The sequence below is a fragment of the Elephas maximus genome, chromosome 3, assembly GCF_024166365.1.
Source record: "Elephas maximus indicus isolate mEleMax1 chromosome 3, mEleMax1 primary haplotype, whole genome shotgun sequence".
Taxonomy (NCBI): domain Eukaryota; kingdom Metazoa; phylum Chordata; class Mammalia; order Proboscidea; family Elephantidae; genus Elephas; species Elephas maximus.
In genome coordinates, this window is record NC_064821.1 from 2,484,591 (window position 1) to 2,500,445 (window position 15,855).

Sequence of the window (15,855 nt, forward strand, 5' to 3'; positions counted from 1 at the left end):
GGGCCAGGCGGACAGGGGGACGGGGACGGCCCTGCGACGCTGAGCGCAGCCGCGGCACTGGAGTGTGTGAGAGGGGGCAACGCTGACACCCGGCCGACCTGCGGCAGGTGGGGGGAAGAGGGCGCCCCAGCTGCCTCGGCCCCAAGACATGGCACATCAGCTGCCCCCACCAGGGCACAACACACTAACCAATCCCTGTGGAGACACCCAGACTTTCATCTCTGAGTCGTGTAGTGCTGCTGTAACAGAGATACCACAAGTGGACGGCTTTAACAAGTTTATTCTCACAATCCCGTACGCTACAAGTCCCAATTCAGGGCGTCAGCTCCAGGGGAAAGCGTCCTTCTTTCGACTCTGGAGGAAGGTCCTTGTCATCAGTCTTGCCTTGGTCTGGGAGCATGTCAGCTCAGGAACCTCAGGTCCAAGGGACAGGCTCTGCACTTTCTTGGTGGTATGAGGTCCCAACTCTCTCTGCTTGCTTCCCTTTCATCTCTTATAAGATAAAAGGTGGTGCAGGCCACAGCCTAGGGAAATTCCCTTTACATTGGCTGAGAGGTGTGACCTTGGTAAGGGTGTTACAATCCCACCCAAATCTTTAACCACAGGCAGAGGTTATGATTTATAACACTTAGGAAAATCACAAAATGGAGGACGACCACACTTGGCCTAACCAAGTGGACACGTACTTTTGGGGGACACAGTTCAAACCATTACAGAAACCAAGAAGTCTATCTGGTTCACAGGGACGTGCTCCGTACCAGGTGTGTCCTGGTACCGCTGGGGGACAAAGTCCAGGGCATTATTAGAGGGCCATTGCGGGACTAGGAAGCACCCGCTGGGGCAGCCAGCTGCTACACACCCAAGCCCTTGGTCCAGTCACGCCCCTGCAGCAGGCACTCATCCTGGGGGCCGGTGGGGAGGGGGTCCCAGAGCTGCGTATGGGCGCCTTACCTTTTGTGGGGATGGCCAGCTCTTGATGTATAACAGGTTGTTGGCCTGCTCCTGCTTCCAGGCTTCCCAGCGCTGCGGGGGGACAGGGGTGGGCCTCGAGTCAGTGAACACTCATGTGGCCACACCGAGATGAGGAGGACACAGTCTGTGAGAGCCCTGAGCCAGGCCAGAGGCCTGAACTTGGGTTGTAGCCTCCTAAGCCAGGCTGACTGCAGGTCACATGGCCAAAAAACTCAGCCTGGAGGGCACTGGGCAGTCCATGCACAGGGCTGCAAGGCTGAGGACGCTGCCCACTCTGGGTGCCCACCTCCATGGGGTCTGGATCAGGCGGGGGAGGGGCTCACAGGAGGAGCTGTTTTGTTCCCCCTTCCAGAGGACAGGTAAGTGAGCATTCACTTCCTTCTGAAAGAAGGGCGCCCACCACAGGGGGACCACTGAGGGGACCAAGTCAGCTCTGGACAGAGGGACGCAGGGGGCCCCTTCTTTAACCTTTACACGTTTGAGAACATTTAGGCATGGCCTATTTTTGGTAAAGTTTCACGGCAGCCTGCACCCAGCATAGGGCAGGGTGGCCGTGTGCAAACAGGGCGAGCCCAGGACCATCCACAGGGCGCTCCTCTGGGGAAGCTACTGGATCTCAAGGCACCCACTCTACATCTCAACAGAGACTCAACAGGGTCGATCCCACGCTTCAACCCCACCCCAAACACCAAATGCCTGCTGAGCGCTCCCCAGAGGACACACCCACACAGACAGCTTCTGGCAGCAGCTCTTGTTTCTGGAGCCCAGGCTACAACACAGGGCTGCAGACCTGACTATCCCCCCATCCCCCCAAACATGGCAGAGGGTTCCAGAAGCACCTGCCCGTCCATGACGTTTACCTGGGCCAGCTCCTCCTCATCCACCTCCGACTTGCAATGCCACATGGGTTTCTGCTCGTCGTCATGGAAGATCACCTTGGGCACCTCATTCTCGGACTCGCTGTGAGAGGGTGGCTTGTTGATCCAGGCATGCAGGTACAGGCTGCAGGACAGGGGCCAGTCTCACTCGGGCCCCGCCAGTCTTGCAGCTTCGTGCACACAGCACCGTCGGCCCCACCATGACCCCTCAGATGAGGACATTGAGACATGGGGGATCAGTAGCCCACTGGAAGCCACCAGCAAGGACCAAGTTGAGCGCTGATGCCCCAGCACCCTGTGGTGCACAATGAGGGCCGCTTGCAGACCTGCTCCCAGGGTAGCACCAGGCACAGGGGCCGGACTGGGACACAGTCAGCCAGAGTAGCACACGACGGATCAGTCAGCACAACCCCAGTGTCGTACTGACTGGGGGTCCTCAGGTCCTGCAACAGGAGGGACAAGGGGTCAGTGGGCAGCTGGGGTGCAGAGAGCAGCACCTCCCCCTGGGCTCTGTGCAGGTCCGTGAGGGTGCAGCTGTGTCCCCATCCCCTCCCCCCACCTCAGAGAGCTCTGGGGTAAGAAGGAAGACAAGACCGCAGGGGACCAACGATTCATGGCAGGTTCCACACTCTGTGCCCCAGAGAGCCAGGGTGGGTGTGCTTGGGAACTGGTGGCCATGCCTGCGGGAGTAAATGGAAAGTTTTCCTGGGGCCTCCTGTTTCACAGAGGGGGCCTGTGCCTCATGCAAGCACAGCTCTTCGTCCAGGGACACCTGGTCCCAGGGACACAGTCTGACTGTGGTGCACCTGGTGACCCTGCTCACGATGACCGCAGCACTAAGGCAAAGGCGACGCCTGTCTGCCCTAAGAGGACAGTGGGCATAGCACGGAGCAGCCCCATGGGGTCTCATCCTGGGAACCTGCCACCATGTGGGGGCTCTTCCTCCATGGCAAGGAGCCCTGGTGGTGTGACAGTGAAGCACTGAGCTGCTAACCAAAAAGTCAGTGATTAAAACCCACCAGCAGCTCCACAGGAGAAAGACCTGGCAATCTGCTCCCATAAGTCACAGCCTAGGAAACCCAATAGGGCAGCTCTACGCTGGCCCGTGGGGTCGCCACGAGTCAGAATTGACTGGACAGCACTAACGACCACCCCCTAAGGCGAGCAGGGTACCCCTCTAGATCCTTCCCGGGAGCTCAGAGAAGTGCCAGCCTGGAGAACAGAGTCACCACTGCAGTAAGGAGGGAACTTGGTGCCCAGGACGAGAGGAGCTGACAGCTGCCCAAACCCTTCTCCGGGTTGCCCACCTCTGGGTCCTAATCCCACAGTTCTAACAAAAACGCGGGCATCTCTGCACTCAGGAAAATGCTTCTTCTGTGTTACCACCCGGCTCTGGAGAGAGGTTTTCTCTAGGAACCCCCCCTCCACCCCTGGCACCTTCTATCAATACGAGGCAAAAAACCCAAGGAAGTGCACCTAAGAGTTCGCCTTCTGGGCTGTTGTAAATGTGGAAACACAGGCTTTCAAAGCCTCCCCACTCCCATGCTGAAACGTAAAATATCAGGACCCACAGCACAGAACTTGGTCCCCAGACAGCTGAAATGACCGAAGGGTCAAGGGGAGCAGCAGGTACCCATGGAAGCTGCCATGGGACTTTTGGGAAATGATACTTTGCAGCAAGAATAATCACTGAGCAACAAGGAGCCCCAGTGGCTCCCAGGGGGTCAGGGACGGCCCAGTCCCCGCCAGGCCCTGCACAGTGGGTTTCAAACTCTCTGGCTCCTTTAAGAAGCTGGCACAGACTGTGGACAGCTGGGAAGCGCCTGCCTCTCTTCTGAGAAAAGCACTGCCTCACAGAAGACGCACTTGCCCGGTGAAGGGCCAGAGGGGCCAGAGATGCATGTGAGCTTGCTGGCCTTGGGGAGCAGCAGGAAAACAGTGTGGGGGACAAACGCATGCTGGGTCTCTGCAGGGTGCGGGCTCACCTTGTGGATCTGGTTGGTGGTCAGCATGATGATGTCCGTGCCCTCATGGAAGCACTGAGAGGCGGCCAGGTACCCAATCCGCTGGGGGGGCCTGGTGGGAACGAAAAGGCGTGAGACAGAGATGGGCCACACTTAGCCTTCCAGGAGACTCCCAGCCCCACTCTGGTAGCTTCTGCGGCTCCAAGCAGCCACCTCCTCTAGCCTCCACAGCAAAACCCTGCACCAGGGGCCACGAGGGGGTGGGCACCGGGAGCTTTTCAGGATCACAGCTGGAGATCCTTAAAAGTCCAGAAGCCAAAAACGCCCACTGAGTGTGTGGGTTTTCAGAGTTCTAATGCTTTGCCTACAACTCGATCTTGTTCTAAAGCCTGTCACTAACACTCTGCCTTTCACTCACTCGTTGGCAGCCAGGAGTCGCTTTATGACCCGACATAGGGGCCTCCTCCCCAACCCCGCCCCAGGCCTGAGCTGTAACCACCACTGCCCCCCATCCCCTCACTCTCAAGACATGCCCCCAAAACCTACAGTTCAGGACCCAAGCACGTCGACAGGAACCTGGACCGTGCGCTCACCTTGAACGTGAACTTTGAGGTGCTCTTCACTTCGATGATGTTGAAGGCGGCCCAGCTGATGTCATATCCCAGCATCTGTAACTGGGGCAGGGGGCACAGTACCGTTAACTCGGCGTAAAGCTGCAACACAGCTGAGGCCTCCCTCCCAGCTCGCAGAAGCACAAACTGTCCACAACCGGCCTCCCACACATGCCGTGGGGCGTTTTAAGTCTTCTTTTGACAAAGTCTTCCTCACAGGTAAAAGCCACAAGACAAGTGACTAACCAGCACTACAAGGCTGCAAGCTTCCACAACGGTGACACCATGTCTGCTGGTATGGGCCAGGACCCCCAGCCAGCATGGGTGCCCAGCTCAGACGGGGCTCCCAGACGGACCCTTCCTATCCCTCTCATCTAATGAGAAAATAGGCCAGAAGGGCCAGTGCCTGGCCGCTCCCACCACCCACCCAGGACAGGAGAGCTCCAAGCCTGCGCTCCAGCCACCAGGCTCAGGTCTGCAGGGGGAGCTGGGATGCAGGGATGACAGGGGGCTCCTACTTACAGGTCCTGTGACAGTCAGGACTCTGCTGTCCCAGACTCCAACGCCCCCCGTAGCCCTGAGGCCAGGACCTGCACACAGTGTCAGCGATGCCGGGCCCAGCACAGCCGGGCAAGCGCACCAAGGTACTTACATATGTCAGCTTGCAGATGGCGTTGGCTTTGACTGAGATGTTGTCTTGTTTCAGTTCCTGCTGGATTTCGTTAATGCACTGCGAGACGTATTTTGCCTGAAAGAGGGATAAAATTCAGGAATTGTAATTGTTTTGCTAACACAGTTCAGAACAAACACTTCAGAAGGAAGCCAGACACAATCACATATTGTACGATTCCACTATGTAAAATGCCCAGAACGGGCAAATCGCAGACACAGAAAGCTGGTCAGTGTTTGCCGGGGGCTGGGGGAGGGCAGTGGGGAGTGACTGACAATGGGACCGGGGTTTCCTTTCAGGGTCATGGAATGTTCTGGAATTAGAGGAACCAGTGGGACAACTCTGAGTTCACTGAATGCCCCTGGCAGTGGGACCAGGAGTCCCTGCGGGGTCTAAGTGGACAGCATCTGCCACAGCATTCCTTAGATGAGGACACTGGATCAGGGGAGCCCCATCACCCCCTGGCTGCCCCTGAGACTCCTCCCCTACGACACCAGCCACATGCTTGGCTCAGGGTCCTCGCACATGCCACCCTCCCTCAGCGGCTGGTCAGAGCCGGGCTGTGGCTCCCGTTCCTCCAGGCCAACGGGCCGAGGTCACGCAGGATCACCTTCTCCCATGGCCAACAGCAGTAGTTTGACAACGCGAGTGTATGAGAGCTTCACTTCTCTGCACAGCTGAGTAAGGCTCCACTGTGCGGATGGACCACACTGTGTCTGTCCATCCTGGACACTCAGGGTGTGTCCACCTTCTGGCTGATGTGAACAGTGCCGCTAACATGCGTGTACAGCTTTTGAGCGGAGCGTGTTTTCGCTCCTCCTGGGTCTGTGCTCAGGAGTGGAACTGCTGGGTCACATGGTGGCTCCATGCTTAACTTTCCACAGCGGCTGCACCATTTCACATTCCCACCGCAGCGCATGAGGGTCTCATTTCTCCACATCATTGCCAATGCTGTGACTGTCCATGTGTCCATTCTTTCCATCTGAGTCACTGAAACCATGCTCCCTGGCGTGCAGAGAGGGCCCATGCATTCAGAGACAGGAGCTGGAGACCCCTCACGCGGGACCCAGTAACTTGAACGCGTGGAAGGAAACAGTGATGCCTGTTCCGATGTGCCGACGCTCCATCATAAAACATTCAGCAGAATCGTCTGTGGCCACGAGAGCACCGGGGGCTGTGAGCCTCTGCTGGGTGATGGTGGGGGGCTCAGGCCAGCTCAGGGTGTGGCCCCAGGCATGGGTCACAGGCGTGGGAAAGCCGAGCCGTGGGGCAGATGTGGGCTCACTCTGGGGACGGCTCCTCTGGTCTTTCATGTCTCGACACCCCTAGAGACATGGGCCCAGTCACTGGACCTCACGTGTGAGTCCGGCTTCAGGTCAAAATCTTCGGAATGGCATGCTAGTGGACATGCTAAATTAGCCCAAGAAGGAAGCCAACAGGAATGAAGACATACGTCCACACAAACAGCTGTTCACAGCACAATTCACAGTAGACAAAAGATGAAGACAGCCCAGGTGTCCATCAACAGACGAATGGATAAAGTGTGGCCCACCCACACCACGGGTGTCCATCAACAGACGAATGGATAAACTGTGGTCCACCCACACCATGGGTGTCCATCAACAGACGAATGGATAAACTGTGGTCCACCCACCCCATGGATGTCCATCAACAGACGAATGGATAAACAAAGTGTGGTCCACCCACACCATGGGTGTCCACCAACAGACGAATGGATAAACAATGTGTGGTCCACCCACACCATGGGTGTCCATCAACTGACAAGTGGATAAACTGTGGTCCACCCACACCATGGGTGTCCATCAACAGACAAATGGATAAAGTGTGGTCCACCCACACCATGGGTGTCCATCAACAGAGGAATGGATAAAGTGTGGTCCACCCACACCACGGGCGTCCATCAACAGAGGAATGGATAAACAAAGTGTGGTCCACCCACACCATGGGTGTCCATCAACAGAGGAATGGATAAAGTGTGGTCCACCCACACCACGGGTGTCCATCAACAGATGAATGGATAAACAAAGTGTGGTCCACCCACACAATGGAACAGCATTTGCCCAGAAAAGGGAATAAAGCTCTGACGCACCTACTGTGATGAAACATGTTGCGGGAAAGGCACGTGTTGTACAATGCCACTGATGTGACACATCCACAAAAGGCAAACGCAGACAGATATAAAGTGCGTTAGGGGTTGCAGGGGCTGGGGGAGGGGACGGAGAGTGACTGCTAACAGGCACAGGGCTTCTTCTGGGGTGATGAGAATGTTCTGGAATTAGAGAGGTGATGGTTGCACAACTCTGTGAATACAAAGAAATTTGATGTGTGCAGTTTAAAAAAGGTGCACCTGACCCAAGCCATGGTATTTTCAATCCCCTTATATGTATACAAAAGCTGGACAACGAATAAGGAAGACTGAAGAATTGATGCCTTTGAACTAGGTGTTGACAAAGAATACTGAATACGCAGTGGACTGCCAGAAGAGTTAACAAGTCTGTCTCGGAAGAAATGCAGCCAGAGTGCTCCTTGGAAGCAAGGATGGTGAGACTTCATCTCTCATACTTCGAACATGTTATCAGGAGAAACCCGTCCCTGGAGAAGGACATCATGCTTGGTAAAGTGGAGGGCCAGTGAAAAAAAGGAAGACCCTCAACAAGATGGATTGACGCAGAGGCTCCAACAATGGGCTCGAACATAACGACAACTACGAGGACAGTACGGAACTAGGCAGTGTTTCGTTCTGTTGTACACAGGGTCGCTGAGTTGGACCGCCCTCGACGGCATCTAACAACATAAACACTTTAAAAGAGCGACCCTCGTTGTATACAAACTACTTCGGTCAAGCTGTTCAAATTATTAAAATTCCTACTTAAAAAATTTAGTAAGAATGGCGTTGGTTTCGCCCGCACGGCAAGGACCTCAGGGCCAAGCGCACTACTCAGCGTCTCTCCCCAAGAAATTCCAGTCTCCCAGGGACCTGCCTGGCCTTTGCACTTCAGGCAAATTCACTGATGAAAAAAAGCAGCGTAAAAACAGAAAAGGAGCTTTCAAAAAACTCATTTAATGGAAAAGGTCCATTTCACATCCAAATGGAGCTGTGGAGAAAGCCAGAAGCCCAGGGCACGCTGGAGTCCTGGAGGAGCCCTCGGAGTCCTGCTGAGGGCTGGGGTGCTCGTCAGCGAGGGGCGCGGGCACGGAGAAGAGCGCGGCTGCTGTACGTGACCGGCCTCCCCACGGAAAGCAGGAGCCAGTCCACGCGTGCCTTTCCAGCCTCTTCCTATGCTCTGGTTTTAAATTCTGCTCGGCTTGTTCGTAACATCCTGAACCCTGAGTTCCTGCCCAGTCTCACTGTGAGCACTGCCCCACGGCGCTGCATTATGTGTTTCCAGAAAGCCTGGTCTTAAGGGCTATAACCCCTCTTCCAGGCGTGAGTCTGCTCCCGTCCCGTTGTTCAGGTACAGCAACCTCCAGGCTGGGCGTTCAGGGCGTCACAGCAAGAGCGGCCAGGCCTGACGGGTGCACAGTTGACCCCATGCAGCCCCCGCCCGCCCCTTCCCGCATGCTCCTCAGCTATTAAGAGCAGTAATGCAAAGAGCACCTGCTAACACCTGCCTGCACATCCCATGACCACCTGCAGCCATCACTGCCAGTGGGCCACTGCGGCTCATAAGCACGCCCGCCGCTGGGGTCCTCTTCTGTGGATGCTCGCCCTCCACACCCTGACACTCTGTGGTCCTGGCTCTTTGTGGCGGTCTCTTTAAGAGGAAACCCTGAGCTGAGAACAGAAGCCCTTTCTGAGGTTCTTGCTACACCGCTACACTGGCACAGGTCACTTCAGACACACACCTTGACATGCACCTGATGCCTCACTCTGACCCCCCGTAACATAACCAGCAATCGCCAAAACCAGGTGATTTGAGAAAATCACACCTCTCGACAGCACTGGGTTTTTTGGGTTTGTAGTCTAAGACGCTGATGCTCCAGGTGGACGCTCTTCCTCGGCTCTTTGTCTGTCTTGCTGACTTGATCCCACACTCCCTGCCCTGGCCACAAAGCCAGAGCAGGTGCAAAGTTAAGCTCTCATGACCAGTCACAGACGTTTTCAAGACAGAAGGTAAACTTAACGATTGTGCAGATGCCATATCATGACCGTTAACATGTCTGTCAACCTGGCTCAGCTTTGGTGCCCAGTTATGTGGTCAAACCCCGGGCTGTTTGCTGTTATGAAGTGGTTACGTGGGATTCCAGCAGGTGGTCTTAGTAAAGCATGTTACCCTCCATGACGTTGGTGGGCCTGACCTAACCACCTGAAAGCCTTGAGAGCAAACAGGCTGTGTTCTGCCTCCAGACTGTAATCCACGCTTTGCCTGAACGTTTCATCTGCCCATCAGCCAACCTTAAGATTTGGGAACGAGGTCCTGCAGGAGTCTCCAGCCCCGCACCTGAACTGCAGATTTGGGAACGAGGTCCTGCAGGAGTCTCCAGCCCCACACCTGAACTGCAGACTTGGGAACGAGGTCCTATAGGAGTCTCCAGCCCCGCACCTGAACTGCAGACTTGGGAATGAGGTCCTGCAGGAGTCTCCAGCCCTGCACCTGAACTGCAGATTTGGGACCTGCCAGCTCCCACAGTCAGGAGAGCCAATTCCTTAAAATTTCTCTCTTTCTCTCTCACACACACGTGTGTATCTTACTGGTCCTGTTTCTCCAGAGAATCTAAAACACGGAATAAATGACGCTGCTCTTTTGGAAGCTTAAGAAGGGCAAAAATTTAATTATTTAGGAATAAGTACTTTTTAACCAAGTTCCCAATATCTTGAAAGCTCTACCCTTCAAAATCTTGGGACTTCTATCTCCAGTCCCAAACCTGTAACAACCTGCCATGAATTTGCAACGTGATAATGCATTTCATTATAAGATAATGAAAACGACCTGAAAAATACAAATGTGCTTTTCCAATTTCACACTTACTTGGGAATACTTCAATGTTTAACGTCAAACAGAGTTAACGGAGATAAAAATAAAGGATGTGTGAAGAGAGTGAAGAATCTTTTATTGCCACGTAACACTGCTAACAAAAAATAAACTATTTCCCTTCTTACAAGAAAGAAAAATAAATTACCTGGTCAACGTATACAGGAGCGATCTAAATCCAGAAGACTATATTGCAGGCATGCGTTATAAATATTTCAAAGTATAAAGTATAAATGGCTATGTAACATTGACGCTGGGAAAAAAGAAATTCCAGTGCAACCATGACTCCATTTCTCGAATATCTCACCAGTTCCGGGCAAACTTCACACTTCACCACGGAGCAGATGAGGTACTAAAACACCGATGCTGGTTCCAGCATCTCTTCCGTTGTTCCCGAACCGCATTTAGAACAAAAGATACGTAAACCGAACCCGCTGCCACGGCATCTGTGTCGACTCACAGTGACCCTACGTGTGTATGAGGCTGCACACCGCCTTCACGGTCCTCCTGAGGACTACAGCGGGAGCCCCTGGGTGGTGCAAACAGGTAAGTGCTCAACTACCAAACAAAAGTTTGCTGGTTTAAACCCACGCGGAAGAGCCTCAGAAGACAGGCCTGGCCATACACATCTGAAAGGTCAGAGCCTCAGAAACCCCACAGAGCAGTTCTACTCTGCACACGCGAGGTTGCCATGACTAGGAATGGAATCGCCAGCACCTCCTGACAACAACGGGACTATGACAAAACAGGCCACCGCCTCCTGGCTACTCATCAGAACTCTCTGGCCCTTTTTCAAGATTCGGAGTCCTGGGCCCTCTCTAATCAGGTCAGGATCTCGAGGGGAGGGGCCCTGACAACCTGCCATTTCTACAAAGCTCCATGGTTGATTTCGAGGTGCTGTCACACTCAAAAGTCACCGAACTTGACCCTTGATGTTTCCAGGCAGTACTTTCTGGATCGTCCCAAATGTGCCGTTCCTGTCACTGTGTACGGTTGCCCCCGCAACGTGCAGAAGCAGCCAAAGGGCAGCCTGCAGGCCACACTGCCCCTGGCTCAGGGACCAGGCGCCCACCCTAATGAGTGTGAACCCCAGCAAAGGGACACATGACCACAGCTCTGACAAGCTGAGCCCAACGCCTCGCGTCCACAGGACCCGACGATGGTGGGCCTGCACCTGTGTTGCGGGGCGTCTGCTTTCTCAGGCCATAACATTTTCGAAGTCCCATCAGTAACTGGGGCGGGGAGAGGAGAGCAGTTACCACATCCATCTTGCCAAGGACAGCAAGTCACCATCCATCACCATCATCGCTTCCAAAAGGAAAGACATTTTAACGCAATATGGGAAGTCAGCCTCAAAATGAAGAGGCAGCCTTCTGCTGACACGTCTGAGCTGTGCCAGCAGTGGGACTCTGGCCCTGCTCTGTGTGTCGTGGATGGGCTCAGATGCCTCTGCAGCCAAGGAGAGCATGGCGGCGTGAAGGAGCCTGGAGCTGGAGGGCTCACGCCCAGGTGTTGGCATTATTACAACCACAGTCATCGGGGACAAAAGTGACCAGAGGACAGGACAGCCCCCACACGCACAGTCAGCTGACTGAGGGGACAGCACAGTTCCCCACCGTGAGAAAGGAGAGTCATCTCCTGAAAACGCTGCTAGGTCAGCTGACAGTCACGCATATATAAGAAGGTACCCTGATCTGGTGTTGCTGGGTGCCAAGAAGTTGATGCCAACTCACAGTGACCCCATGTGACAGAGCAGAACTGCCCCGCAGGGTTGCCTAGGCTGTCATCTTTGTGGAAGCAGGTCACCAGGTCTCGCTCCCGCAGAGCTGCTGCAAGGGTTGGAACCACTCACCTGTAGGTTAGCAGCTAAATGCTTAACCGTTGGTTCCTGGGGCTCCTTGTCTTGACCCTACCCCCTGACCTGGTCCCACGCAGTCTTTCCGAGTGCACTGGAGAGCGCCCTGAGGAAGGTGCGTGGGCAAGTCCTGAGAAAACATCTCCGTAACTGGTTCGACAGAACACCAACAACATGACCACAACGAAGAAATGCTGAGAAACTGGGCTGTGTTGGAATTAAGACCTTCTGCAGCTTACTCAGCCCTGGTGGTGCAGTGGTCAAAGCGATCAACTGCTAACCGAAAGGTCAGTGGTTTGAACCTACCAGTTGCTCTGCAGGAAAAAATGTGGCCCTCTGCTTTTGTAAAGATTACAGCCTTCCCGACCCCACAGAGCAGTTCTACTCTGCCCTACAGGGTTGCTATGCATTGGGGTAGACTTGACAGCAACTTGTCTGGTCTAGTCTGGTAGATCAGAAGGCATTTGGGTGGTGCAAATAGTACACTTGTCTGCTAACCAAAAGGTTGGCAGTTCAAGTCTACCCAGAGGTGCCACGGACGAAAGGCCTGGTGACCTACTTCTGAAGAAAGCGCCACTGAAAACCCTACAGAGTGAGGTTCGACTTAACACGTGTGGGGTTGCCCAGAGTTGGGATCAGCTTAGCAGCTACTGAACAGCTCAAAGACACCGATGAAAGGGCGAGAGAAGCCGCACGCTGGGCAGAGCCACTCACAGCACAGGCCCGCCGGGGCTCCGCCCAGAATCAACAAAGAGCTCTGGCAGGTGTGTGGGAAACCACAGCAAAACCTAATCCACAACCACACCGTGTGGGAGACAGGAGGGACAGGTTGCAGGCTCGGTCAGGTGTGCGGTCAGGACCTAGAGCCAGTCCAGCCCCGCCCCTACCCCGGCTGCCCCTCCTCTCTGCGGGTTGGCTCCTGACACCTCAGGCACACAAGTCAAGCTGTCCCCTCCCCCACGTGTCCCTGGACTCAGACCGGTCAGTGCCCGTGAAGTAGTACAGCCCGTCTAGGGGAGGGCACCCCCTTACAAACCTTCTGGCTCATAACCACAGAGACAGGAAGTAGATCAGTGGTTCTCAGGGGCAGGGGGAGGAGAATAAGAAACCAAAAACCCATTGTCATCAAGTTGTTCCGACTCATCTTCACCCTACGGAACAGAGTAAAGCTGCCCCAAAGGGTTTCCAAGGGGAGGCTGGCAGATTTGAACTGCTGAAACTTTGGTTAGCAGCCAAGCTCTTAACCACTGCGCCTGCAAACGGGTACGGGGTTAACATATGGGATGATGGCAGTGTCCTGCAGTTTTGTAAACGTTAACAATACCTTGTTGCTGTAGTTGCTAGCTGCTGTTGAGTGGGCCCCCGACTCATGGTGACCCCAGGCACAACAGAATGAAACGCTATCTAGTCCTGCACCATCTGTGTGATGGTTTAAGGATCTGATCGTTGTGATCCATAAGGTGTTCACTGGCTGATTTTTGGAAGTCGATTGCCAGGCCTTTCTTCCTAGCCAGTCTTAGTCTGAAAGCTCCACTGAAGGCTGTTCAGCGTCAGAGCCACACGCAATCCTCCAGTGACAGACGGGTGGTGGCTGCCCATGAGGTGCACTGGCCAGGAATTGAACCCGGGTCTCCCGCATGGAAGGCATGAAACCTACCACTGAGCCACCACTGCCTCCATCACCACTACCCCTGCCTAACCTGCCCCCAGCCTGTGACGAAGGCGCTATGGAGTCACACCAATTCCAACCCAGGAAGCCACAGCCCAGGGTACTTCCCAGTGCCGAGGAGCACGCCACCCTTAAAAGCCACCTTAACAGTGTGTGCCCTTCCGTGGCAGAGACCCCGGCCCCTCTTCAGAACCCCAGAATAGGCTGCTCAGTGACATTCGCTGAATGGAACAGCCAGGGGAAGCTGCTCCTGTTGCTGGCTGCCCCTGAGTCGGCCCCAACTCACGGCAACCCCGCGTGAGAACTGCTGCAGGGGGTTTTCTCAGCTATTCTCTCTCCAGGAGTGGGTCGCAGGCCTTTCTTCCGTGCAGCCACTAAAAAGTAAGCTCAGCATTCAAGCCATGTTTCAAATTCAGTCAGCCACTCTCCGTAAGTAAATCCCAGCCAGCCAGTTACTTTTTCACTCACTCAAAAAGAAATTAAAACTTAGTTACACATTGTGACCAGAGCCACTAGGGAGAGCTGCTAACATCCTGCAAAACCAAGGAGCAGTCAGAGAGAAGGGGAAGGGCCGGTGGAACGCAACTAAAATAACCTAATCCCATTTCAGTGTGGTCACACCAATTCTGAAAAAGTGCAACAAAGCGGCAAGAACTCAGGTTCCAGAGGGGTCTGGGCTGAGAGCAATTCCTACATCCGGTAACAAAAGGACCTCGCAGAGCCGCTGTGAGGACTTGGGAGGGGTGCCCAGGCGGCATATGCTATGGGGACCTACGGGGACCTACGGGACCGGATGCAGACCGCCGGCCAACAGCTGCTTTTCCCCGGGACCACCTTGCTCTCCAGCCCGGGGATTCGGGGAGAAACACACCCAGGGACGTTTCCTAACGCGTCCACTGCCCAGTCACCACGGGCATCCCCCAACGAAGCCGGCCCTCGAGGCTCTGTGGCCACTGGCTGTTCCCCTTCTTCCTTCATCTAGGTCGCAGGCTGGGGGGAGGGCAGGGCAGGGCAGGGAACGATGCCCAGTTACGATGTTACTTCTGGAAAACCCTTCGTGGCCCTGGCTGCCGGCTCTGTCCCCAGTTCGCTTCCCCATTCCTGGCCCCCTCCGCTGCTTCCTTGTTTCGGCCCAGGATGCTGACCGCCTTTCCTCCCGGCAGCAGGCCCCCTCCGGGAGCGCGGGCGGGTGGGCGTCAGGCAGCGACCCGGGCCCGAGCATCTCCCGGGGGCCGGCGGACCCCTGCCTCGGTCTCCCGAGGGCGCTGCCAGCACGGAGGGTCCCTCAGGAGGAGACCGCTGGCCTGGGGCGGGGTCCGCGGCGCTGCGTCTTTACCAGGTGGTCCCAAACGCGCTCGGACGGGGCGCCCGCTGCTCGGGGTCCTGGGGGGCCTCCGCCGGGGCGCCCTTCAAGCCTGGGGGCCGCCTGGAGGGGGAGGGGCCGGCCCGCAGCTCCGAGCGGGTAAACTGAGGCTGGGGCGGGGCCCGGGACGCGGCGCCGTTAGCAGGGCTCCCAGGTCCTCGATGCGCTCGGGAGTCCGCGGCCCGCTGCTCGGGGCGGGGGCAGCCGGGCGCTGGGGCGGGTCTCGGGCGAGTAAGTGAGGCCGAGAGGCGGGCCGGGCCGGGCTCACCTCGTCCTCCTTGTGGTTGCGGATCCCGCGCACCAGATCCTGCAGGTTCTTGTCGAACATGCGGTCGATGCTGCCCTTGACCATCTTGAGGGCCATGGCGGCGGCCGACTGGGGCCGCGCCGGCCTCGAGCCCCGCGGGGACGACTCCCAGGCCAGCTCGGCGGCGAGGCCCTGGGAGAAGGCGGCGAAGACCAAGGCGCTCCCCTCTCGCTCGATTGCAAACGACGGACAAGATGGCGGCAGGTCACCGGACGCGGGCGCTCGGGCCGCGCGGTCCCGCCCCGGAAGCCCCACCTCCCGGGAAGCCCCGCCCCTTCGCCGAGTAACAACGTTGCCTTGACGACGCCGGACCTCCCAATGGGAATGCGGCCACCGCCCCCTACTGCTGCTCGGTCCGCCCCCTTCTGTTCGTCCTGCCTTCTCATTGGCCAGGAGCCTGCGTCCCGCGGATTCTAGCCACGCCCCCTTGGAGACCGGCGCCCCGCCCCTCAGCTAAGTGACAGCGTGGGCGGGGCGTGCCGTAGGCGGGGCGCCCACGTGGAGGGGCCGGCGAGTTCCTGCCTCTTCTGAATCTCAAAGCTGACGTTGCCTGCGAACCTCCAAACCCGACG

The 15,855-nt window shown here is 56.1% G+C and overlaps 1 protein-coding gene across 3 annotated transcripts; it reads right to left on the minus strand.

Annotated features, from left to right (window-relative positions):
* Nucleotides 1–260: 260 nt before the first annotated feature.
* On the minus strand, nt 261–15,507 carry LOC126071878 (AP-3 complex subunit delta-1-like). Of its 3 annotated transcripts, XM_049876285.1 has the most exons (7): nt 15,245–15,502; nt 5,078–5,173; nt 4,408–4,488; nt 3,836–3,926; nt 1,833–2,293; nt 952–1,023; nt 261–524 (listed from the first exon to the last, which is right to left on the minus strand). In XM_049876285.1, exons 1-4 carry the CDS (start codon nt 15,338–15,340, stop codon nt 3,879–3,881), a joined length of 321 nt encoding a protein of 106 aa, XP_049732242.1. In that variant the 5' UTR covers nt 15,341–15,502; the 3' UTR covers nt 261–524; nt 952–1,023; nt 1,833–2,293; nt 3,836–3,878. The 3 variants fall into 3 exon arrangements, with proteins under 3 accessions (XP_049732242.1, XP_049732241.1, XP_049732240.1); XM_049876284.1 differs by having other exon boundaries at nt 261–1,023; XM_049876283.1 differs by lacking the exons at nt 261–524; nt 952–1,023; nt 1,833–2,293 and having other exon boundaries at nt 3,908–3,926; nt 4,408–5,173; nt 15,245–15,507.
* Nucleotides 15,508–15,855: the final 348 nt, after the last annotated feature.

What these genes read in the sequence shown, in the direction of transcription:
- LOC126071878 (XM_049876283.1), bottom strand. Translation starts at nt 15,340, where the DNA reads ATGGCCCTCAAGATGGTCAAGGGCAGCATCGACCGCATGTTCGACAAG. An exon ending in GCAACCACAAGGAGGACGAG is followed by an intron (nt 5,174 to 15,244) that starts GTGAGCCCGGCC and finishes TCCCTCTTTCAG; the next exon opens with GCAAAATACGTCTCGCAGTG.